Source organism: Neopsephotus bourkii, unplaced genomic scaffold (genome assembly GCF_033783945.1).
Source record: "Neopsephotus bourkii isolate Nb327-2 ecotype Australia unplaced genomic scaffold, CSIRO-AGI_Nbou_v1 NB_1376, whole genome shotgun sequence".
Taxonomy (NCBI): Eukaryota; Metazoa; Chordata; class Aves; order Psittaciformes; family Psittacidae; genus Neopsephotus; species Neopsephotus bourkii.
In genome coordinates this window covers 3,516,922-3,541,624 of record NW_026901855.1, presented here as the reverse complement: position 1 = coordinate 3,541,624, position 24,703 = coordinate 3,516,922, and the positions used below count along the sequence as shown (strand labels likewise).

General features: G+C 39.3%; 1 protein-coding gene across 1 annotated transcript in view; it reads left to right on the top strand.

Moving 5' to 3' along the window:
• The window catches only part of SPTLC2 (serine palmitoyltransferase long chain base subunit 2), a 77,235-nt gene extending 53,533 nt beyond the window's left edge, over positions 1 to 23,702 (top strand). The window contains exons 10-12 of the mRNA XM_061367514.1: positions 16,452 to 16,587; positions 18,556 to 18,685; positions 22,990 to 23,702. Coding sequence (XP_061223498.1) covers positions 16,452 to 16,587; positions 18,556 to 18,685; positions 22,990 to 23,109 — 386 coding nt within the window. The 3' untranslated portion in view covers positions 23,110 to 23,702. The remainder of the gene's footprint in view (positions 1 to 16,451; positions 16,588 to 18,555; positions 18,686 to 22,989) is intronic.
• The last annotated feature ends 1,001 nt before the right edge of the window (positions 23,703 to 24,703 follow it).

Sequence of the window (24,703 nt, the reverse complement as noted above, 5' to 3'; positions counted from 1 at the left end):
CATGCATTGGAAAACAAAGGCCCTTACCCTGTAAAGGACATTGAACTTTCTTTTGTGTGTACCTTTGCACACCCAGTGTGAGAAGCCGGAGTTGGCTTCCCAGAAGCTGAGTTGGAGAAGCCTGAAAATCTCCATTGAAGGCTATTGCAGAGGTGCAAGAAATATTCAAACTCTGGGAAGAGTTTTAAGCATTTGTAAAAATAGCTCTTTATCTCTGCCCCTGTGGAAGTTTACTTGCGAGTCTCCATTGTGTTATGTCCCCAGTGCATGTACTCACTAAGAATGAACAAAAAAGAGGTATTTTTCCAGTAATACTTCTTAAGTTCTGGTGGGAATGGACACCAGTATCCAAAAGTAAGAGCCACCTTTGCTTCTTCATCCAGAAGAGACAACTTATTCTTTCCCTGTGAAGCTTTTTGTTCATGTTTGTGCACCTAACTGTGTTTCTTACAAGGACTGAGAGATCTTGTCCTTGATCTTTCACCCTTTTTATTATTGATAGTGGTCTTCTGGGTGGTAAGCCATCAGGGTACTAACTGCAGCTCCTGGATATAATCAGCAGAATTATACATTAGTTGAGATTTGTGCAAAATCTTAAATGCTATCCAATTGCTGTGTTGTTTTTTTTCTTCCTCTTCTGTTATGCTTTGCTCAAATATCTTTTTCTTCTAAGGCTTTATATCACATGTAAAATTGAAAAGAATCTGAAGAGCATCCTTTGAGTCACTGCTGCACAAAGAAAAGAACATGCTGATTTGATCCTAGTTAGAGCGTCAGTCAAGTAAGCTGGGCTAAGCCATCTTTTAATGGTATTTGTTACCATCCTGGAACTAAAACTACATGAACATTTCCATTCTGTTTTGTTACATGTAATTTCTGGAAATAGTCACACTTGGGTTTGCACCTCACCTTTAATCTCCCAGGCTTGATAGTTATTCTAGCTTTTCAAGATGAACAAAATGTTCTGCTGTTGTGAAAAAAGGATGTGTTTCTTAAACACTTCATTAAATACATACTGTTGAAAGAAAGGGAAGTTGAAAGTCAACATTTGGCTTGGGAGCAGACTCAGAAAATGCTTTGAGTGTTCAAATAATTACTGCTTGTTTTTATTTGGCAGAGTTGAAGCTCATGGGGAGAATTTAGTATGTAATGAAATTCATCCAGTCTCCTGCATTGGTCAAAGTGAAGGTAGCATTTGGTTGGTTGTACTGTAACTTGTTTAATTAACACTGCAAGGTCCACTTCTCTGAATTACTCCAGTATAATTGGGGTGTATGTCCAGATGTCAGAAAATGGCAGCTTAATGCTGTTTTGGTTAGGAAGAAACATCTTTTAGTTCTTTAGCTTTGTTTACTAGCTAACCTTTAATTTTCTGCCCTTCACGACTCTTACCTATTAGTATTACAGAATAAATGTTGCTACTTCTGCTTTTGAGATTCAGAAATGTAGAGCCGGAAGAGGTGCGTACCACAACAGTGAATATCTACCATAATTACTTAGCCTAGGACATAGGTAGCATTTTAATGCAGTAGTTACTTTCCCTGTAAAAGTTGTATTGGGAAAAGTCTATGCAAAAAGCTTTTAAAGAAGAATCAAAGTATCTCATTTTTTAATTGCATATCATCAATGTCCTCTCTGACAGACTTCTGCTATGTTTTTAACAAATGTTCTTCTTCACTTCTGTGAGTCTAATGAATCCTGGAGCTGCACAGTGTGAGTCTGACAGACTGGAAGTTGCATTAAACAGCTTTGTGTTTTTATTGAAAACATTGACCTTGGTTCAAAGGGAAGGTAATTATTCTGCCCTGGAATGATAGCAGCCCCTCCTTTATTGACAGCACACCATCTGGTTGTGACAAATTAGATGGCCCTGGCAAAGCTGCAGCTTTCTGGTAGCAATGGGTGACTTAGGAGGCTTTATATCCAGATTAGTAGAAAATAAGAAATATGTATTGTTTATGGGAATTATATACTTCCCTGTCATTGTTCAGAGAAAAGCTTCTGCTTCTTATGTCTGTTAAATTTTCTGTCAGGGGTACATCTCAAAGTAAGATTGTGTATTGGATTTTTCCAGAGCTTATTCTTTCTGCAAGTTCAGTTCCACTCATCTGTTGAGGGACAGCTTGAAAAAGTGACAGTAGAATTCTTGAGGATTTCAGGTGTAATTGGCACCATTTATTGTGCTCTACCACCCAAGGACTGTTACTGTAGCTCTCACTTAGCAGTAAGAACAGTACGGATTATTTTCTGAAGGAGCGGTTGCTCTTAAACTTATTGTTTGCTGTAGCTTCAGGGAGGTAGATTCCTTTTCTGAAAACTTGCCAAGTAGTCAGCTTGCATCTATAAGTAGAAGTTCAGTGGTGTTACGTAGCTTGCTAGCTAAATAGTCCTCCTGGCAACAACTACTTTTTCTTGCTATCCCAGCCAAAGTATTATTACTTCTTACAACCTATTTAATTATATGATACATTCAAGCTCATTTCTGTGCTCTGACCAAAAAAAGTCTGAGCCAATGATGACTGTTAAACAGAAGTGTCTGTAAGAGTCTTGGAGGTAAGAAGCACCTTTGGTCCTTATAATAGCTAAACTATAATTCCACTCAAAGACAGGTTTAAATGCTTGCAAGTAGAACATACTCAATGTAGTGTCTGATTTGCTAAGGATATTGCCTGGCTCCACTTCCAGATTTTGTTTTATTTCAGAACACAGTTGTAAATTCTCTTGCTGCACATCTCTGCTTTTACTTCAGGGATATCCTCAATTTGTTGCTTTATTTCCTTTTAAAAAAATAATCACAGCAGCACCACAATGCATCTTATTCTTGCCAAGTTCATTTGATACCTTTTGTGAGGCTAATTGCTCTGCAAAGCATTTTAGTCTTTCTTACTTGGGCAGAGGTAGCAGTAATACCACTCATTACTAGTTCTACTTTCCTACCACTTCTATTTTTAGCATGGAGTCCTTGCAGTTGTATTTGCACAGTGTGGCATGAATAACATTTATCTTAGATTTAGATGTAAAGATGAAACACTTTGAACCTGGCATTGCTGTGCTTGTTATTTCTGTGGCTAGGCAGTTTGGACATTCATGTGGGGATTGGCCACAGGTTAAAATAACTGAAGCCATGCTGAGTTGTTACTAAAACTCAGTCAAGCATTTTATGTATAATGAGCAAAGTGCCCTGGCAAGTTTGACTCACTCTTTGGCTGCCAGGGTGCATAAGAAGCGGATGTGTATTATTCTGGGCTTTGTCAGCTTGGGCCTTCATCTTTTGTGGCAAAATACCTTGGCAGCTTCAAGCCATTTAGGCTAGATACCTATTATGTGCAGTATGTTGATGAGCAAAAGTTGCAGAGTGCTCATTATTAATAGTCTCTCAAACTGATAGACATTTCATCCTCTGTTGTGGGAGGCAGATAAAAGTACAAGGTAGGACTTACTGCGGGTAATTGTAGCTGTTGTCTGTGTCTAGTAAATTATAACTTCTTGATAATTTTAGGATTTATCCATGAAGGAAGGAGTTTCTGAAAACTGAAACTGTGAGAGCAGTCAAACATTGGAACAGACAGCCCATAGAGATGTGGCATCTTTGTCTGTGGACTCAGTCAATACCCAGGACCCAGTCAAGACCCTTTCCAAACCACTCTTATGATTTTATGTCTTGTTCGCCAGTGTGCATTTCCGACCTGTGGTCAGGGAAGCTGACTTTGTCCTCTAATGAGATTCCTTCTGATGGTTTTTGACAAGCCAATACAGCATGGCAGTAGCTGTCCTGCTAGGCCTGGGTTGGCAAGGATAAATCTGGAGCGTCATTTTTTGAACAGACCACAGCTATTAGGTACTCCCAGATCTAATTTTATGGAAATTAGGAGCTTTTCATCCAAGTATTGGGAACCTCTGGACCTGAATGATTCTCATTGTCTAGAATACTTGTGTTGCACTTATAAAGGATGTGCTAATTGGTAAGCAGGCAAGACTCAAGGGGACATTCATATCTTGTCAAGTAGGATGCTTTGTGCCATGTGCAACCTGTTGTATGTCACTAGCTCAGCAGTTCTGGAGTAGCTGTTTGGTTACAGTCTTTCAAACCTACCCATTGGCTATGTAGATTTCGTGGCATCTGCCTTGGCCAATTACCTTTGAGGTGCCATTCTCTACATTCAGTTACCCTGTAGCCCTGAAGTAGCAAAGCAGTCCAATAAAGTTGTTTCACCTTTTTTGGTGATCTTCCTGATGATGTTTGACTTTCACCTAATTCAGGATATTTTTTTGTCTTTTTTTGTTTAAGCTTTGTACTTCACGGCTGAAGCTTTACTTCCCACTCTGGGGAGCAACCAGGTCTTGCCCAGGATTTCAGTTTATCAGTGGCGGCAGTCCCTCCATAGATTATTGGTACTGGTTACAGAATATTCTTCTCTAGTAGTAGAAGCACATTCTGCTGAAATACTCTAATGCCTGAGCTAACTTAAAAATGGTTTTCAGGCATCTGCAGATCAGTCATCTTGTATTTCAGTCACAGCTTCATCAAAATCTCTGCCAGTGGTACAGTATCTGGTTAGTGATACTACAACTGATAAAGCAGCCCTTCATTCATGTATGTTTAAAGACTTGGACCCACTGTTGACCAGTTGTACTGACAGAGAGTGCTTGGAGTCTTCTATGGATTTGTAGATCTCCACTTCTTAAGGAGTATAAGTATTTGATGTGTTATTTTCATGCATAGTATGAGTCCTTAGTAGGTCACTGAATTCTCTAGCTGAGACATTGTAAAGGACACACTGAACATTAGCCTCATTTCAGTCACATTGGGGAAGATGCAGGTTGCTATATGATTGTGCCAGCTACAAAGGCAGAAAGTAATAAAGTTGATTACTGATGATGTAGGTGCACCCAGAAGATTAAATGTACACAAGGACAAAATAATTAAAGAGTTGAGTTAGTAAGAAGTCATTTTCCTTCTTGTAACCTTAACAAGTTTCACCGTGCAAAACATTTTCAGCCACTCTTGCTCTGAACTGAATTCTGGCATATTAGGTACTTCCCACTGCCACTTCCCTGGACAGGAGCTATATAGGGTAGCTTGGATATACTTTTAACCACTGAGATATCTAGTTGAACTGTAGTTGAACTAGAGTAAGTGGTGGTGGCAGACAGCCCTTAAGTTCTGAATTGTCTGACTAGTATGTATTGGAATCCTGATCTGCCACGTGGTAGATCAGTAAAAGTTATAGCTGGAAGTATTCCAGTGTGTTACCTTTCTACTCCCAGAGCTCTGCTGTTAGCCATTGCTGCTTTGTGTTAGCTGCTCATTTGTATAAAAATGGCACTAAGTCTAGGCAAAAAAAAAAAGCCACAAACATTTGCAAGCTTAGCCTAATGACTAAGGATTAACGATTTCAAAGTTTCAGCATTTAGAAACATTTACTCATTTTATGCATTTGTAACTATTACTTAATGTTTGGCTTATGTTGGTTTTAGGAACCAGCATTTCCCAGATTTGAGACAGGATGGTCTGTTAATCCATCTTTTTTTCTTGTGACTGTGGTGTCAGTATCATTGTACTGGCTTACTATCTATCTCTTTAAAGCTTGAGTTTTCAGGTTCTTGTAAAAGAGATTTTGCTGTAGAAAAGCTGTTTCCTGTAGTTTGATAAACATTGGCTCAGTTTAAATCAATTGATTTTAATACTGCTTTTACTATCTTCTTGAAATGTTTATTCATGATGGTCTCCTTTACACATGTATCTTATTTCAAAGTCTCTCTGTTCATATAATGAAGCCTGCTGTTTGAGGCAAAAAATGACTAATCAAATAATTCTAATGCTGACATGGCTGTGCACAAGTGAACAGCACGGGTGAACAGCCATTTTAACTGATTTTATTACTATGTCTTTTTGTAATATCTTTGTGTCACCATATTGCAGAAACCTTTGACATGAACTAAAACTGTTTTACTGCTGTACACAGTGACTGCTCTGGAGAATTTACAGTTAAAATGACACACAGATCAGGGCAGTATGAGGGAATCAGACTTATCCTGTTAATACAAACACTATTTTATTTGCTACAGCAAAGTGGGGCAGTACTAATACTGTGGTGTTTGCAATGCATGTGCAGCCTGATCAGTCAAGTTCTTTTGTGGTCACCAATGTAGTTTGTATTAATAGAATAATAAACTGTGGAACCTGTGTTGTTTTGAATAATTAGCAAGATCTTCTGAAAAAGTGCCTGTGCTGCCGCATTTCGGTATTTGAAAGATGGGAGCTAACTTTTTGGTAGGGCCTGTTGCAATAGGACAAGGGATAATGATTTTTAAACTAAGAGAGAGGAAATCCAGATTAGATAAGCGGAAGAATTTTTTTTTTATGATGAGGGTGGTTGAATACTGGAACAGGTTGCTGAGAGAGATGGTGGATGCCCCATCCCTGGAAATATTCAAGGTCAGGCTCAACTGAGCTCTGAGCAACCTGATCTAGTTGAATATGGCCCTGCTCATTGCAGAGGGGTTGGACAGTATGACCTTCAGAGATCCCTTCCAACTCAAACTGTTCTAAGATTATGCACTCAATGAAAGTGCTTTTAAGACCTCTTTAAGTCACTATATTGTAAATGGTAGTTCTTCAACAGATCATATCTTTCAGTTACATCTTTTCATGGTGAGAGCTGCTTCTCTTTATGATGAAGTTAATGGTGTCAGCAGGCTGCTTTGGAGCTCTCTAAATGCAGCTGGTAGTTGCAAACAAAATCAGAAAGTTCAAATATAAAAATACTCTTCTGGGCTTTGGAATATGCCAAAGGCTTCAATCTCACCAGTATGTATAAACTGAATGAGTACACAGTACATGCACCCAGCTGTTTTTTTGGCATGCCTGTAGACTCTACTGGAACTGTTTAGCTTGATAGCAAACGCAAGCAGAGAAACTTGGTATTAGCATAGATTTTGTTTCTCACAGACCTTTCAATGCCAAGAACATCAGCCATAATTTCTCATTTCTCCTTTTTCCATTTCTGAATCTCATGGCTCCATTTCTGTTTCTGAATCTCCATTGCCAGTTTCTGAATCTAATTCAACTGTTTTCCTCTCTCCTTTAAGCATGGAGCGTTTTTACCATTGCTTCTGCAGTGGCTCCATACTCAGTACCCATGTAATCCAGACAAATCCCCTGCATGCAGTCTTGTTAAAAAGCCATTGGCATGGGGTTAACTCAGAATGGTCATGAGCCAAGCCTTTCACTGCTTCTCCTAAAATAAATCGTTGCTAATGCTGCTGCCATATGGCCAACAAACATGAGCTCTCAGCAGTCTTTTGATTTCCTCGCTCATTCTTTCAAGTGTGCTGGCTCTTCAGCCGGGCTTCTCCTCCCGTGTTATTTGTAGTTTATCTCCCAAGCGGTGAACTCAAGAAGCAAGTGTCAGAAGAATAAATGACTTGTCTCAGCTGGCCTGTTAGGGGTTCCTTTAGCGTCTCGTGGATAACTAAGCACGGCTCTACGGTAATGCGGTATAGGCTTTTTTGGAGGGAGGGCATCCTGACAGCAGGTCAGTGACGCGCAGAGGTCGGCTGCGGGCTCCGTCTGTACAGCAGTGGCCTCTAGTGGAAGATTCTCAGTCCTTCTGGTGACCCCAGACTCAAGACAGAAATCCTAAAGACTTTTCCCTTAATGATTCTTGCCATTTCCAAGTTTGTTTTTGAACCTGGATTCCCCCAGCAACACTGCGGGAAAAAAACAATGGGGCTCTTCTCTCTTCTGACTGGTTTGCTAATACTAGAGTTTGAGCTATTAAACAGTAATATAATAGCACTGAGTTAAAGAATTATTCTAATTACTTTTTTTAGGTTTCTCACTGTTTTGGCAGGTTCTCTTGGCATTTGCTTGTGTGAGCTGGTGCTTCATCATGTAAAACTGGGGGAATATCAAATTCTGACCTATACATTTTAATACGTCTCTGTGCAATCTCAGGTTACATTGTATAATTGTATATAATACTATTCTGAAGACCTGTGATGAAAATCTCCAGATGGCATCTGAAGGGAAGGATGTGAAATTCTTATTGCAAATGTTGGCAACGGTGCAGCGCTCACATGTGCAAGCTTAGAGAAAGCAGATTGGTACATGTGGAGCCACGTTGTTCCTGGAACTTAATGAGATAGGAAAAGTATTCTGAAAAATAAGAAATCTGTATGTAATGTATAATAAAATTTTTCTTCCTAGCCTTTAGTTTCATCTTTCAGGAAAAACTGGTGAAAACTTTGCTTTAAACCTTCCTCTTGTTTTTGAGGTGTTGTAAATCCCTTTTTGAGGCTGAAATAATAGGTTGCTGTAGGAAGTAACCTTTCCATGATTGAGTAGGTGGGTGTTGTCTTTGACAGGATTGTGCAGTGAATTGGTCTTGATTCCTCCTTCTGCCTTGGGATGTGAGTTCATGTTATGAGTTTTCTTGACAGATGATGTTAGAAGCCTCTTAAAGTCAGTTCTGGCAGATACTACCATTCAAGATCCTTAAACATCCTTTACAGCATACTTAACATCATCATGCTCTTCCTGTCTCTTAGTGCAACTTCTCCTTAGAAGGTAAAAGTGTTGGTATTTAATCAATGTTAAACTGGAGTTTTGTTTAGTCTCCCAGTTTAAAAATTTAGTTTAAAAGATCACTCTGCTTTCTCTAGTTTTCAGTTTACGTACTATAGCCCTTAGACAGATACTACTTTGTTTCAAATCTCAGCCTTGCTTCCAGTTAGATATTTGTGTCGTACTTATCCTTTCTGCTACTTGGCAAATCTAAAAACACTTCTTTTTTTGTGTGTGCAAATGTTGTTAAAGTCACTCTTATGCTTTTCAGGAGAAACCTTAAATAAAGGGGAAGTTTTTTGTATGTGAAAAGTATGTTCATGACAGTAAGAGTAGTAGTGCTTTTATGCCTTCCCAAAAAAGGAATCGGCCGTTGTGTGGTTTTAATGATGAGGTATTTACAAGTACGGTGTCCAGAAAACAACTTGACTTATTATGTTAACGTTGCAAAAGATTTCCATAAACCCTTGGGAGGCAACTTAGCTTCTGAAAGCTTAGTGGAGAATCTGTTAAATCAGCAGAAGAATATTGAATTCCTGGTTGTGATTTGAAAAATACTTGTTTCCAAAACAGAGTATGCTGAATTATGTCTTCCACTGAAACAGCCAACCAAAAGACAGAAATGTAGGAATAATAAACAAAATGGAAGTACAAGCCTTGCAAAAACAAGGGGGTTTTAGTGTGGAAAAATTTACAAGCTTTGAATATATTATAGCATCACTGTGACATGAAGAAACAGACTTCTAGAGAATGATACATGTAACCAAGTTTTCATCACCAGTTTACTTTGATTTAAATACTTTGAAATGTTGGAAATTACAGGCTTTTTGAAGTAGAAATTATCAGTTCTGTATTTTTCTGTTTGACCCACTGATAGTAAGGTATATGGAGATAAGGCTCTACCCATACTAATGAAACAGTGCTTTATCTACACTGTTATTGATGATGGTGCTCTCAGGAAAGTAACCATGAAATGTAGCTTGCTCTATACCTTTCTCATGTAGGATGTTTTTAGCCACCTTATTTTGTTTGGAGAGCAGGAGATGATGGCATCACTTTGTTCTCTGTGCCTTCATAATGGATTGTGATTTCTTTGTCTTCATTTTCTTCCCCCACCTCCCCCTCCACTCCTGCCTCTGGTTTTCAGTGATGGTTGGCTTTTAATTATGCACATGTCTGGTAAAAGTCGTAGCAAGCTTGTATGGTCAAGGATTTCCATTTCATGTAATTTGGGAACCATTGTGGATGCTGCAGAACAAGCTCTTTTTATTCCACACAAGAATATGGAGGTTCAGTGTTATTTAGGCGACTATCAATAGTCAGTAAATATTACTGCTCAGGTTATAAAATGCCTTTCACCATTGTTTCCTGAAAAAGTAGGTTGAGCTCTGCTGCTTTGATGTCCTTTCACACATATGCATGCCATGTATGCATGAACACAGCTGTCATAATCTGCGCAAGCACTTGGTTGACCAAGTGCCTTCTTCTAGTTACCTTAATACGCATTTTGCTTTTTTTCTTCTAAGAAAGACCAAAAAATTAACTTGTTTTGTCTTGGGAAATCATTGTAGAAGGGAGGGAAGAGGTTTGTTAGATTCCCTTGACTGTTGTCAGAAGAGGAGAGGACAAGAAACCTGTCCAGGTAAGCAGTTGTACAAAACGGATAACCCTCTTAGCATGACATCAGCAGGAGTACTTTGCTAACATCAGGAAAACTGTGGTATTTGACAAGGTAGACTTATTGCCAAATAAATGCCTTCCTTGACTGAAATAAGCTATACTAAGCAAAATTACTCTGCTACAAATTAAGGATGGCACATTTGTCAGTAGGTGATTTAATGCTTCTCACCTGCAGCACTTCTGTGCTGGCGAGAGTTTGCGAGATGGGACAAGCTTGAAAAACAACGTGAAACAAATTACATTGGAGACTGAGAGTAACTTTCGTGCAAAGAATTCATGGAGTGTTTTAATCTCAAAGATGCCTTATGGTTGTTATTAACTTGCCCTAATCTTTACTTCTTGCAGTGATTTAAAATGTCTTTAATATTCTTCAGCTAATCTTCTTAACAAAACCTAGTTCTTGTTAGATACATACTGGGTCTTATCAGATGTAGTGTGCTACTATCAGAGTACATCTTCAGAAGTTCTCACAGAATTCTTACAAATCTCTGCTAGTAAGTGAAACTGGAACATTTTCAATGGAACAACAGAGTGTTCCATTATGTTACAACGTAAGCTGTTATTGAGAGACTGAGTAATTGTGGAAGTAAGTACGTATCACAAGTGGAATGATTCTGTATGTACTGGATAGCAATCAATTCATATCAAGAGTTTTATTCTAATATTTTCATTTAATCGTAAAAACTAAGGACATTAGCCTTCAACTCGTATATAAAATAAAGGTGTGAAAGTACTGTTTGGCCTCATTGTCCATGTTGGAAACAAACAAACAAAAAAAAAAAGTTAAGACTGGAAAGTTAAAAATCTAATGTGAACAGCTGCAAGATAGTTAATGAAAGAATATATAGTAACTTCCGCATAGCTATCTAATGTAAACTTACATTTGTTGACCAGCAAGATCTCTATTGCAGCTTGTGCATACAGTTAACAGTTTCACTGCTCGGAGCCATTTTTAAAGATGTGTCCTGCTACGTTGCTTCGAAGTATTTATAAAAATCAAAATGTAAACATATAGCTTCCTTTGTGTTGCATCAAGTACTTTGTTTTAGGTGCAGGTGATTGTGATCCCTAGTGGGACAAGCAGATAAAATCTTGCTTGTGTTTTCTTGGCCATCTGAAGTTGATTTGCCCCTCTGGAGTTCAGTGTCAGTCAGTAGTCTGTTTGTGTACAATGCAACATGCCTTTTATTTCTCAAGAAGCCTTGCTGATGAAGTGTTGCATTGTTTAGAAAGACAGATTTGTGATTGCTCTCCAATTACTGCCTAAAGATCACAAAAGGGAGGGAAAACAAATACATCCTGGTTGAACTAAATTTTCTTTGGAGTCTGATACCATCTATGATAGCTTATTCATCAGCCTTAATAGATGACAGAAACACTATAAATATTAGATCTTTGTGGCAGAGTAACTTCCACAGATTCTAGGGCTTCTTTGTTCTTTGTAGATGGCTTTTTAATGTGGAATAGAGAGCTTACACAGATCTCAGCTCTAAGAAGTGTCTGGTTTTCTTTTTCTTTTTTCTTAATTGCTGGGCAGTTGCTGTTTATTTATTAAACTGCCTTTTTGCCAATAAGCATTGTCTGATAATCTTTGCAGTATTTGGAGTGTTAGTTTAAGCATGAACTTCTGTGATGTAAAGAGCAATGAGGCTCAATACAGGTGAGTTTCTCTGTTTATGTGCCTATTTGATACAGGAGCTTAGATGTGGTGTGGACAGTCTCCAATTTATCATGCAGATAACTATGATCAGTATCAATTTCTGCTTCAGGAATAAATTTGCTTAAATATTCCTAGATAATGTTTTCAATATAACTTCTGTCTTTCTAAGCAATGTGACCTCTAAAGCAGAGGCCTTTGCAAGTGATGAAGTATCACAGCTTTAACCTCTTGTGAATCTGTCCTGGCAGAGATACTAATTTACTTTCCACTAGGGTTGTGGGGAATATGCATTTCATGTGCATTTAGATTCACAATGGAGTGCTTTCTCTAGGGTGTTGGAATATTGGGGTGCCATTTTTTCAGGGAGATGCTAGCTGCATTTTGTTTAGAGTGTTGCTTGTCTTACATACTGTATACCTTGATATGCCATATGATAAAATGTAATAAGAGAAATCCTCTCCCTCATCACAAATCTGCAGCTTGTTTAGAAGCGGGCAAAAGTTTGCTGTTCATATTGGAACTGCAAGTATTGGAGGAATGGTAAAAATACAGTCAGTCAGCTCTTACTGTATTGCTTCAGCTGGTTGTACAGAACCTTTCTGCTGCGGAAACTCTGAAGCCTGACTGTTAAGTCTAGACTTCAGTTGCTTAGGGTTTATAAATGCAAAAGCATATATCTGGCATTCTTGGCCATGTACAGTACAGATCACCATGAGGTTATGGGCAGTGCCTTGGCACCGAAGTTTGAGAGTGGCCCTGAAAGACTTCTTCAGCAAAGCTGCTGCTGATCTGTGAGTTCACACTTGGTTATTTGCGCCTGAGGTAGAAGGGCTTCAACTCTGTATCATATATCATGTACGCTTTAGGTGTACAGTAAAAAAATGTTGGCATGAAGATGAGCAATGCCAATTTCAAGTGACTGCCTGTTATCTTGGACTAGTATAAGGCTCTGTCAAGTAAAAGCATGTACCTCTTCTCAGACTGTCAGCTATAAATATTCAGCCCATCTTAGCTGTCCAAGCAGAGGCAATGGTTGCATTTCTTTTCTCCGTACTTTTTTCTTTGCTGCATTTGCACAGCTACAGCTCTGAGCTGAGAGTGGTTAAAGGAGAATGTTTCTCCCCATTAGGTGGCCTATATATTTTGATAGAATGGCAGCATGTTCTTTAGGGAATATATGTGTGCTTTAGACTAAATGATGCAAGGCTTCTACAGGCACAGAAGTGTTTTTCTAAATGGCAAGAGCAATCTTGTTACGACTGCAGTAGACCTGTGAAAGGGTGTAAAAGCAAAGAAGTTATTAGTTAATCCTCTAATTCCAGTGTAGGTCTGTCAGTAGCTGGTTTAAGCCATTTACAGAACTCATAAGGGACTTCAGATCAGTTGCTCTGATAAGGGAGTCTGGTTTTCCAGCTTTTTGAAGAGCTTTGTTCCAGTAATCCTCCTTTTCTTCCCCCTTCCCTTCCTGAAGGTCATCATATTCCAGTTTCCTAGATGAAAGGATGTTACCAGAATCGTTGCACAACTCCTGCGCGAGAACAATTGGCAGGGTGGTGTCTGAGCCAGCCTTTTTTTCTGTGGTGTTAAAAATGCGGCTGTATACTGCCAAGAAAGCCAGCTGCTGGAGGATTGCTGCAGTCCTGGAAGTCTTTCTAGGCCTACACTTGAACAGATGCGGACAGGGCTCTGAGCTTCAGAAGATGTTTGAATTGGGAAGGGATTTTGAGGTTCAGTTTGAATGCTCAAGCACTGGTTTGGGTACAAGTGGGATTAGCAGTGCTACCTAGTCCCTGCTGTCTGCAGGCACTGTTTGGTTTGTCTTTGTGGTCCCAGAAAACACATTCAAACTCTAATAGCATTTAACAGCCTGCTGCACCCGTGTGTACCAGGGGCTGAAGCAGGAAATATTATGAGCTGAATATTGTTGCATAATATTGCAAACCCTATTCAGTTAACATGTGGCATCACTCTTCAAGTGCAAGATTTTACAGTGGGATAGGAGACTAAATATGTTGAAGTGCAGAGAAGATGCAGGGAGAAAAGGAAGTGGAGGACAAGGAACCTGCACCTGGTTCCTGCTTGATTGCTGGTGCTTTGCTCCATCATGACTACAGATCTCTTCAGATGGTAATGACACATGGTGGATAGTGAGAAGACACCACTGAATGTTTTCAAGTTCTTGTTAATGTTGTTGTAGCCATGGTGGCAAGTTTCAGGAGAGGTAATAATGTCATTAAATTGACTGATGGCTCTGGAACAAATTACAAGCTGACAGGCTTTTGAGACCCACAAACCTGAAGGCAGCGTCTTCCGAATCTCAGTTGCTATACTAGGCAATTACGTCTCTGTAGAGGATGGAAAGACTTGCACATGAGACTTGTTTACATCTCAAAGCATTCTTCAATCTATAAGGACAAATCTAGAATCATAAACTCTTTTTATGGGAAAGAGTTTAAGGAAGACTGTGAAGTGGTTGCCAACTACAAATTAAAGTTACTCTTTAATCTTTAGCCTGGAAGGCTCACAACAACTTGGAAAAGGGTGTGAGTCTGTAGAGGGGAAAACTATAGAAGTGCTGAAGTTCCTTCTGCTTGAAGCACTGTAAACTCCATACATTATGGGAGCATGGAGAGAATGTATGTATGGGAGAAGATGTATTCCTGGCTGTGGTAGAGGGGCTGATCACAGCACTTGTATCCAGCTGTGTATGTTACCTTACTACTCTTGTAGTAGTGAAATCTCATGTTTGTTTGATGGGATTGTACATCACTGACTTGAAATGTTGTCAGAAGTTGTGCATTTCTGTTATGGAGATATGCAGGTGTGGCTTTCTCAGAAGGTATCATTGTAGCTTTTTTTGTGTGCATGTAGAACACTTGTATTTTTACTGATTGTCTCAATGTTAAAAATGCAAGTAATGGCTTTTGGGCCACTATCCGTAGTATCTTGCCTATTTCTTTTTATTTTATTACAATTTTTTTTTTAACTTCACTTTGCAGTCTGGGGTATTTAAAATAAACTAATAATTGGTCTGAAAACCTAAGAGAAAGCTGGGTCTCCACTGGAGCATCCGATGTGATGTGAGACAATTAAAAAATAAGTTTCATAAGCACAAGATGCCTTTGTGTTTTCCTGAAATCTGACTGCTTTTTGGGAAAGAGGAATTAAGCTTCTGAAGAAACTCTAGGGGAGAAAAGATTAAGAAATAACACTTTTAATGGATGAGATGTCTTAAATGGCAATGACTGCTGCTAAAAATACCAGCTTCTACCCACTAATGGTAGGCCAAGTTTTGCAAACTTAACAGGTTTCATCCTTTTTCTCATGCTTTGCCTTTGATGGGATTTTGCCTTTGATTGCATGGTTGTGGGTGGAATGTCTGATACTCATGGCTACAAAAACTGTATAGGTTCTTAAAATTACATTTGTTCTGGCTTGGAGCAGAGCTGTGTGGGTGTTGGAAGTTTCTTTGAGAGCTGGCATTCCTTTTGGTTAATCACCTTATGTTATCTACAACTTTAAAGGAAGACTATTAATATCCAGCAGTCATCTTCACTTTGTGGCATAGATCTGCACTGCTGTAGATTTAATGCTTCGGTACATAAATCACCATCTGGTGAAAACAGTGCTTGGATAATCAATTATCCAAAAATACACTCTGTGGACCAGAGACAAGTAATTATAAATGTTACTTATTGTAGTCTCATCAATGGCATAGTACTTAATCTGTTAAGCACAGTAGAGTATTAGTTGATCAGAAATGCATTATGGTCTGCTTAGGTGAGATGATGCGGATCTTTTTGTGGATGATACAGATATGTAATGCGTTGTGCTAGGCTAGAATTTAATTAACTGATAAATAGGTTGTCATATGCATATCTGGCTAGCTGCAGTGTTTAAATTATACTAGCTGTGTAATGTCCTGTGTACTAATTTTGACAAATGTCAGAATTGGCTGAATGCATGATGGACTGAGTGGCCACTGCCACTTATCACAAAGTGAGCTGGATTATCAGAAGTAATCGGTTTAATTTAAACCCAGCTCATTTTAACTGAAGAAGGGTAGGGAGCAGCCATGTTCAGCAAGTAGAAGCAGCAGTTCAGCAAGTAGACCGAAGGAGGAAATTAGTACTTTCCATTAATACAGACAAGCAGGATAAAACATGGTGAACAGCCCTAGCTGATTCAGTAGGTTTCCATTCATTATCAAAAGCGTATGAAACTCTTCTTCAGGGTGAATTTTGAGCAAATTTTGAATCTTGTTTAAAAGCAGGTACCTCTTGATTAAAAACCTGATATGAAAAAAATAGGGAGTGTTTGGACTTGATGGTTGTGCCTATCCTAGTCCCTCCACCTACTGCCTTGTCAGGAATTGAGTGAGTGATCCTGATTACATAAGGTAAAAGAAACTGCAAATTCTACTTTGCAGTTAATTTAACCCTTGTGTAAGCACAAGCGGTCCATCATAGTTTGTACTTCAGCTAGAAGTCTTGCGTTGCAGTTATGCGTGTGGCTTAGGTCCTATTTTAATTTCTTTTCTAGGGAAAGCACGTGTGCAGCAGCTAGCAGAGAACACGAGATATTTCAGGAGACGACTGAAAGAGATGGGCTTTATCATCTATGGAAATGAAGATTCCCCAGTTGTGCCTCTGATGCTCTACATGCCAGCAAAAATTGGGTAGGTTTAACAGGGAAACTTCTCATCCGTCTTCTCTAAAGCTAGGATGGTACAAGAATATTAAGACTTATAAATGTCAGAAAATACTGGATTGATTTTTTTGCTTTCATGGTCATTACCAAGTCTTAGGAAACATGCAAACTTCCTGCAAGTGATCTTGGGAAAATGGAGGCTTGTAGCTTGTGGCAAGCAAGCACTTCAGGGGAGCTCTTTTACCACTACATGCCATGTTTTTAAAATCGGGTTTGCATTTTTGGGGGTTGTTTGGGGGATTTTTTTGTTTTTTTCCATGTTATTTCTATGAAAAGTGCATGTATGAGCTAAAGAAAAGCTGAAATTGAATTAAAATTAAGTCACTAGAAGAATCTTTTTACCAGTTCCTGAGACAGAAGCAGTCAACATTTCCACCGGTGAACTCTGAAATTTAAAAAAGGAAAAAGCAGTGGGTGGGATATGATGGGACACAGCAACCTGTATTTGATGAATCCCAAGTTTTTTAAGAAGTCTGGATTTAACAGCTCAGATACTGTTATTGTAAATACTGATCGAACTGTAAGCTTTATAAATGCTTATGGACATGTGGGCTGCTGTGTGCATAATTACAGCTAAAGTTCTGCAAGCAGGATATAATGTATACATTAAAATTTTTTGCAACATAAACAAAGCCCGATTTCAAGGACAACTTGGCTTTGGTAGCTGCTTTTCAGCATCTGTGTATAATGCAGTGCTCAACCAACACTTCTGAGTTTGGAAAGCATGGCTTCATTTTAAGCTGTAACAAACATCTGTAGTGTTCTAGCTCAGGCTTCAGTCTGGCAGAGTACTGTGGTTCTGTGAGGGAACAAATATCTTCTAGCATTCTGCGTGAAGCTAGATGTAGTCTTCCTCCACCCTTCTCAGTATAACCAAATTTAAAAGGCCTTTAACCTTTCTAGGTGCTGTAGAATCTGCAGTGTGTGCCATCCAGCACACAGAGGCATACTGTTTCAGTTGCCCAGCTGTTCTACCACCCAGTACAATCTTTTTCATGGAAATGTTTATTAGCTTAGCAGTTGTACCAGTAATTTAAAAATGAAAAGGAACACAGAGCTCTGATGTAGAGCCTAAGGGCCAGCTGTCATCAGAGCTACTTCATCCTTTCTTTGTCTCTTGTGGTCTGTTTTTAAAATAGTTTGAAAATACTAAATTGATACAAAATTAAGTGTATCACTGTGCACCTATTTATGAGGAAAATAGTTGCTGCAGAAGTAAAAGGCAGAAATATTATAAACCTAGTAAAAGGGTGTTATTGTTACACATCCTTTTAAGCCTCAAGTTCATTGCTGCTGCATCTGAAGACAAGGTCAGTTCAAAAAGAACTGTTTCCTGCGGCCTGTAGACACACCCACAATTGCACAGCCATTACAGAAAGGATCTAGATCTTCGTGCCTCTCATCACATAAGTCAAAGCCACTGATTTCTTTAATCCCCATAAGAACTTGGTGTCAGATTAGGTTATCTCAATTTAGTGTGGCAATTCAATGGTTCCCCTGGTAGGCACTTAAAAAGTGGTTCTTTCTGTCACACTGTAATGTACTTTAATTGAATTAAATTGGTGAAAACAAACCAACTTGAAATTGCAGAAGCTCTATCTTCCAAGGCAAAATACCTCTTTCCTATTGGAAAGATTTCCAATCTTAGGTTACAAATCTGAAAGACCAGCCCCTGTCCCCTCTAATCTTTTACCTCTGTTAGAATTTAATACAGTGAAACCTTTTGAGGAGGACCACCTTAGGAATAAATTAAAAAAAATGGCCTTTGTGAAGAGGCATTCTGCCTTTAGAAGAAAGCACTGGAAGCTCCGAACTGTGGTCTTGCAGGCTTGCTTCAACAAAGGCCTATATGGTTAAACATACGGAGGCCTTCATGCTGCTGCTGCTTTGCCACCACTGGTATCATTCTGATGATCTTTCTTGTTCTCTCTGGCAGTGCGTTTGGGCGCGAGATGCTGAAGCGGAACATTGGTGTTGTGGTTGTGGGCTTCCCTGCCACCCCCATCATCGAGTCCAGAGCCAGATTTTGTTTGTCTGCAGCTCATACCAAAGAGATGCTCGACAGAGTGAGTCTCTTGTCTTTCTTTTGCTCATGCCTTCTACAAACAGATACAGCAACTGTCTATTTTTTTTTTTTTAGACTGGTTTAGTGTTTGGTACACAAATTATTAAATCTAATGTTTAAAGCCTTGTAGTAAAACTCAGAACTTAAGCTAGGTAGAGTCATGACTTTGGACTTCAGGAGAGTAAACTGTCCTGTTCAGAGGCTTGCTTGAAAGAATCCCATAGGTTATGGTCCCAAAGAGAGGTGGTGTCCAGGACAGCTGGTTGGTTCTCCCACGCCCAAAGAATGGTGCATTCTGACTTAGAGGAGAACAGTTGTGGTGGGAAACCTCCACAGATGAACAAACGGACAAATATATAAAATGGAAACATAAATAGGTGCAAGGTGGCCCAGGAGGAATAGAGACAGTTCTGAGCATGCAGGGATGGGGACAGGAAAACCAAAACCTACCTGGAGGTTGTCAGAGGACATGAAATGCAGCAGGCAGCCCTTCTATAGGGATGTTAGCAGCATGAGGAAGAGTAGAGAAAATGTGGGGCTGTTGCTGAATGGCATACATGACAGATGACATGCAAGAGGCCAGGGTACTCAATGCCTCTGTTGATTGAGTCTTTACTGATGAGACTTGCCTTCAGGAATCCTGGGCCCACAAGGTCAGTGGAAAAACATGGAGCAATGAAGACTTACCCTTGGTGTAAAGGAGGGTCAAATAAGGGAGCAAACTGAACATTGACAAGTCCCTGTGACCTGATAGGATACACCCACAAGTGTGGAGGGGGCTGGCTGTCACTGCAAGGATGCTCTTGATCACAGTCTTTAGAAGGTCCTGGTGAATGGAGATTGGAAGAAAGCAAATGACACCACTAACTTCAAGAAGGGCAAGAAGTGTGATCTGAGGAACAAGAGGTTGAGAAGCCTCACCTTAATCCTTGGGAAGATGGAGGAAAAAAAATCCTTTAAACTATTTTTAAACATTTTGTAGATAAGAAGTTGATTTGGTGTCATCATCAATGAAGGGGAAATCATGCCCAGTGTCCAGATACGATGAGATGGTAACACTTCAGTACATGAACAGCAAATGGGACATACAAACAGATGTTTACTAATGTAAAAAAAAAAAATAATTTAAACTTTTCATATTTCACTGCCACAAAACATTCAAATCAAGGGCTGAAAATAGCTTTTTTTAAAATTTCGGTTTTGTTAGGAAAAATAGGCAGTGGTGAGTGCAGTTTGGTAATATATATTTAGTGTCAGTATGTATCAGTTAAGTAACCTGCCATATATCTGCAGTGCTGCGTTTGCTTCCAAGTTCTTTCTACCTTCTAAGACCCAAGTTCCTTCCCTGCTACTCTTCCTGTCTTTATCCCAGTTCAGTGTTTCTGTTCCAAATAAAAATTCAGAAGCAGTATCTCTAGAGAAGGTTGCCTTCTTCTCTTCCTTTCTCTGAGTACAAAACGAACAGTGTCACAGTCTTGGCACAGAACATGGTAATAGAACTGGTTGCATTGACACAAATGAGGGAGCAGTAACTTCTGGCCAGATGGATGGGGAGGGGATGAATGGGCAGGAGGTAGGCAAAGAAAGAAAACTGAAGCCTCTGAAATCATATTGCTGCAAACTGAGCTACAACTGAAACTCTGCGCATTCAGTGTGCTGGCACTACCTGAGCATTCATGCAGTCTTGCTGTTCGTTAGATTCTTGGTCTGCTCTCAGAGTTACTAGCTGGAGTCTTTACCATAACCAGCTGCTTCTGCAGGGTCTGTATAAGTACTGTTCTTGCTCTTTTCCAAAAACAATCTGTAACTTTTTATTACTCTGCTTTAAAAAAGCTCTTTTCCTGTCAATTCTCTTCCCAGTCTTCCTGCTTTCCAGAAAATATTTCAGGTTTTATGCTTTTAATATTGAGAACTTATTTCTAGAGTATCTCTGTAGGTGCTAAATGCTCTAAATGGAGGAAATGTTTTTTTAATACATTAGGGCTTGTCTGTCTAAGAAAAGTAATCCAGGACAAAATGAGATGTGAATTTTGAAGCAAATGAAAAAATCCTGATTTAGCTCATTATGTAGAGGGTTTATTCCAAGTTGGTGTAATCCACTTCAATGTTCAAAACAGCTGCATGCTCTGAACCCAGAACATTGGCAAGAGGAGTTAATAAGGAGCAAGTCTTTGTGTCAGTGATTTTTGTGTTGTGTTTTCTTGTGATGCAGTGAAAGGGAATTGTTTTCAGGCAGTTAATCATTAAGACAGCCCTCGGATCTGATCCCTCCGCTGAACTGTGGCAATAATATCCAGGAGGAAAGAAAAGGAACTGAAATGAATAGACTTTGAGAGAGCTGGTAGAGAGCTTCTTCAAGTCAGTGGCACAGAGGAGAACTTGGTAGACCATCTGTGCATGCGTGGATGTTAACTAGGACTCTTACAGCATTTTATTTAATTTTTTTTTCTAAGCAAAATTTATCTGGGTTTGGAGCCCAAGGAAGAGAAGCTTGTCTTGTAAATGCTGATACTTGTAATGCTTCCTTGTTCTTATTAAGTAAACCCACATGATGGGGAACAGTTCTCTGTTACAATTTTAACAGGTTTATGTAAATAAAACTTCCTTGCCTGAAAATATTTGGCTCAGGATCAGAGTGAAGTCCCTCATAACCTGCATCCCTGTGGGCTGGTGCTTTCTTTTCAGTGATGAAAAATATATTACACTCTTGTGAAGTCAGAGTTCACCAATGCCATTTCCTTTGTAGTCTTTGCTGGTCACATGGTCCTTTTTGTTTTAAATTAATAAAATCCTAAATCTGCATTCAAGAGTAACAGTTAACAGACTCTTTCAACAGAAATTCAATCTTAAATTGTTTCCATATGGGATCTTTACTTAAAGCTCTGGCAAACTGTGCCCACGCTTTTGTTTTGGTTTTTACCGAGGTCCAACTTCTGGGTTTGTCATTCCCCCAGATTTTAGAGTGGAGAGGATTTTGCTGCCAGATATAACAAGCATGAGGGGCCATTGTTTAAAGAAACAAAAACTTGAACTATCCATCCAGGAAGAAAAAGTATGTAGGAATATTAACCCTCATCTGCCAACTATTCTCAGGAGACAGGCATTAGGGGGCATTAATGTTGAAGTTAGTGGCGTTCTGAAGAAATGCTGAACATAACTATCTGAATAAATTTATAATTCAAGAAAGTGCAAAATGCCAGGTTTTGAGTTCAGAAATCACATTGGACTTGGAAGTCATCTTCTGAGCTAATTTCTTTGTCACTTGCCTACATAAGAACTGGTATCGCATACTGTTGTAGACTTGTCTGCAGCAACTAATTTGTTTTGTACCTTGCTCCAGGAGTGCTCTCTAGAGAAATGAATTGAAATTTAGGGCTTGGCTTTTAATAAACCCTATTGCAAATGAGTGTCTTATCAAAGAGATTGCAACATAAAGAAAGAACGATTAACTGAGCCGGGACTTTCCTCATCTCTTATGCTAGCAGATGTTTGATCTCTGGTAAACTTCATAACATTTGCATTCAGGTCAGAACGGTGAAAGGTTTTGTTAGCTCACTAACAGTGTCCTGAGCCATCAGTTGACTGAGTGTTGCCTTTGTGGCAACCTCAGTCATTGGGACTTAGTTTGTAAGGAGAAAATGCTTGTGATCCTATCCAGAAAAATGTTTTAATTCCTTGGATCGGCTGACAAAAATGTCCCATGCAGTGTTGTTTGCAGTGTGTCTCTATTTGTACGTGAACAATGCAAATTAATCAAATGTAAATATAACAAATGAAACAGTAGATCTTATTAGTGCAGTATTGCAGTTTGCCTTTTGCTATCTTGCCATTTAAAAAATACAGTTGGTCAGAGAAGTATACTACTAACACAGGTTTTCATACTGAATTATACATGAAGAGGAGTCGAACCTACACGTACATATATTTTCTGCTTCAGCTGTATTACTTCCAGGAAATGAGATTGTTCTTGCTTTTTTCTGTCTATGAATAGTCATGGGTTTTGGGGGGATGACTGCAAAATTTGGGTTAATATTGCTGGATATTATGCCTCCTGCCTTGGAAGTGGAGTAGTTTGGTAGGTGCGGAGTCACTCTCAGTTATCAGTGCTATTCGCTTGGTCTTGAGACTTCTGAATGCTAAAATCAAAACCAAGTCCTAGGCACCTCTGAAGCTACAAACTTCTAGCATAGTGAAGTCTTGCTTATGTAAAATGGCTGTCAAGTAATCTGCAGGCCTGCAAAAAGGAAGATGTGCTGATAACTTGTATCTGTCTCCTCTGCTGATCTACTGTGGTCTTTTTCTCAGGCTTTAAAAGAAATTGATGAAGTTGGGGACCTTTTGCAACTGAAATATTCCCGTCACCGTTTGGTACCTCTCTTGGACCGACCATTTGACGAGACAACATATGAAGAAACAGAAGACTGAACTCTCTCCATGTGCCTTGGTGGGAGGGACACACCCTGTGGGACACTCCATGGCACACAGGACACAGCATCCGTGAACAACACATTTAGGACTGCTTAGCATAAAAAACATTTCCTCACAATACTGAAGTGGCCACATCAGCTCTAAATGGCATTTTGTAAATAAGGAAAAGAGAAAAAAGGCTTTTGATTCCTGTGTCTTCAGGGTCTGGCCCTAGAGGTGCTCGGCTTCAATTTTTCATGTTGCTTTTTTTATTTTATTTGTCTCAGTGAATTCACAGCAACCTGAGCTGGCTGTGGCTGATCAGCTCAGACTTTGTATGCCCCATTAGCCTCTCAAGTGCTGGCTGAGATGTTGTGAGCATGTGTGACGCTGGCATGGCAGCATTTCCAGTGTCACTGCTAGGTGCCTGACCTTCCCAGTAAGGAGTAAGCTGACCTGTTTGTTCTTGGAGTCTTCCTAAAGAAACTCTGCTAACTTTGACATATTTAACAAGATGGATAATCAACCAAAGTTGCTTTTTCTTTTGCAGTTACTTGTGTTTAAAACATAAATTTAGCCTTTTTTAAAATAAGTGTATTGTTGACATGTCACTGACAGGACCATTGTTCCCAAACATTATTTAGTTTTGTAAGCCACAGGCAGAAGAACTTCTGGGACTCTAGCTTCTTTTCCTTCCCAGTATGGATGCCAGATTGTCTCCTGGTTTTGACACTAATTGTCCTCTTGATATGGGGTAAGTGATGGAAAGGGGATTTTTGTTGTTTGGGTTTTTGTTTCTAAACGGGCTGTCTTTTGTCTTCTGACATCCTACTGTTTAAAAAAGAAAAAAAAAAAGGTAGTTCTAATGTGTGTTGCTTTCTCATCTTCAGATTAATTTCTCTTGCTTTAGAATTATCATACAATCATGAACAAGTCACTGCTAAGTTCTAGAAGGGTGCTCTTGGAATTAAGTAAATCATGTCAAGACTTGTGCTTCTTAAGACCAGCACCCCTCAAAAAGCAGGCCTATAAAATGGATGACTATTAGGAGAGCCACTTCATGCAGATCTGTGAAAGACTAATTGCTACCCTTTTTCTAACTCACCATTTCTTGTCATATACGAGGTGTTCTTCACTGATCTTGTTGCTGAAGGCTTTTATGCAAAGAATTTAGACAGCTTGGATCTTACAATGCATTACATTTTGGCTAGGCAACATGTTTTGGCAGCTGTTATGTGTGTGTAGGCCTTCCCTGAAGAGAGAATGTCCTCACGATTGCATGTAGTTTGACATCTTTTGCGTTTCTGTTAACTGTGAGATCAAATTAATCTTTGCTGAGCTGGCTGCTGTTTGAAATCTTTTATTTGCAAGTTCCACGATGCCTTACTATGAGTTTAAAATAGACCCCTTTGCTCTAGCACACCTTAGAGGTGGTCTGCTGCTTAGTCATTGCATCTTTTATTCTTTCGGTGAGCAGAATGGATCATTGAAAGGTACCAAAATTTTTACAACAGGAGTCAGTTGCGGTATAGTTTGTTTCTGTATTTTATACTTTAGACATGCGAGGTTTCTGCAGAGATAGTAAAACTTTAACATTGTGTCAACTGGGCTG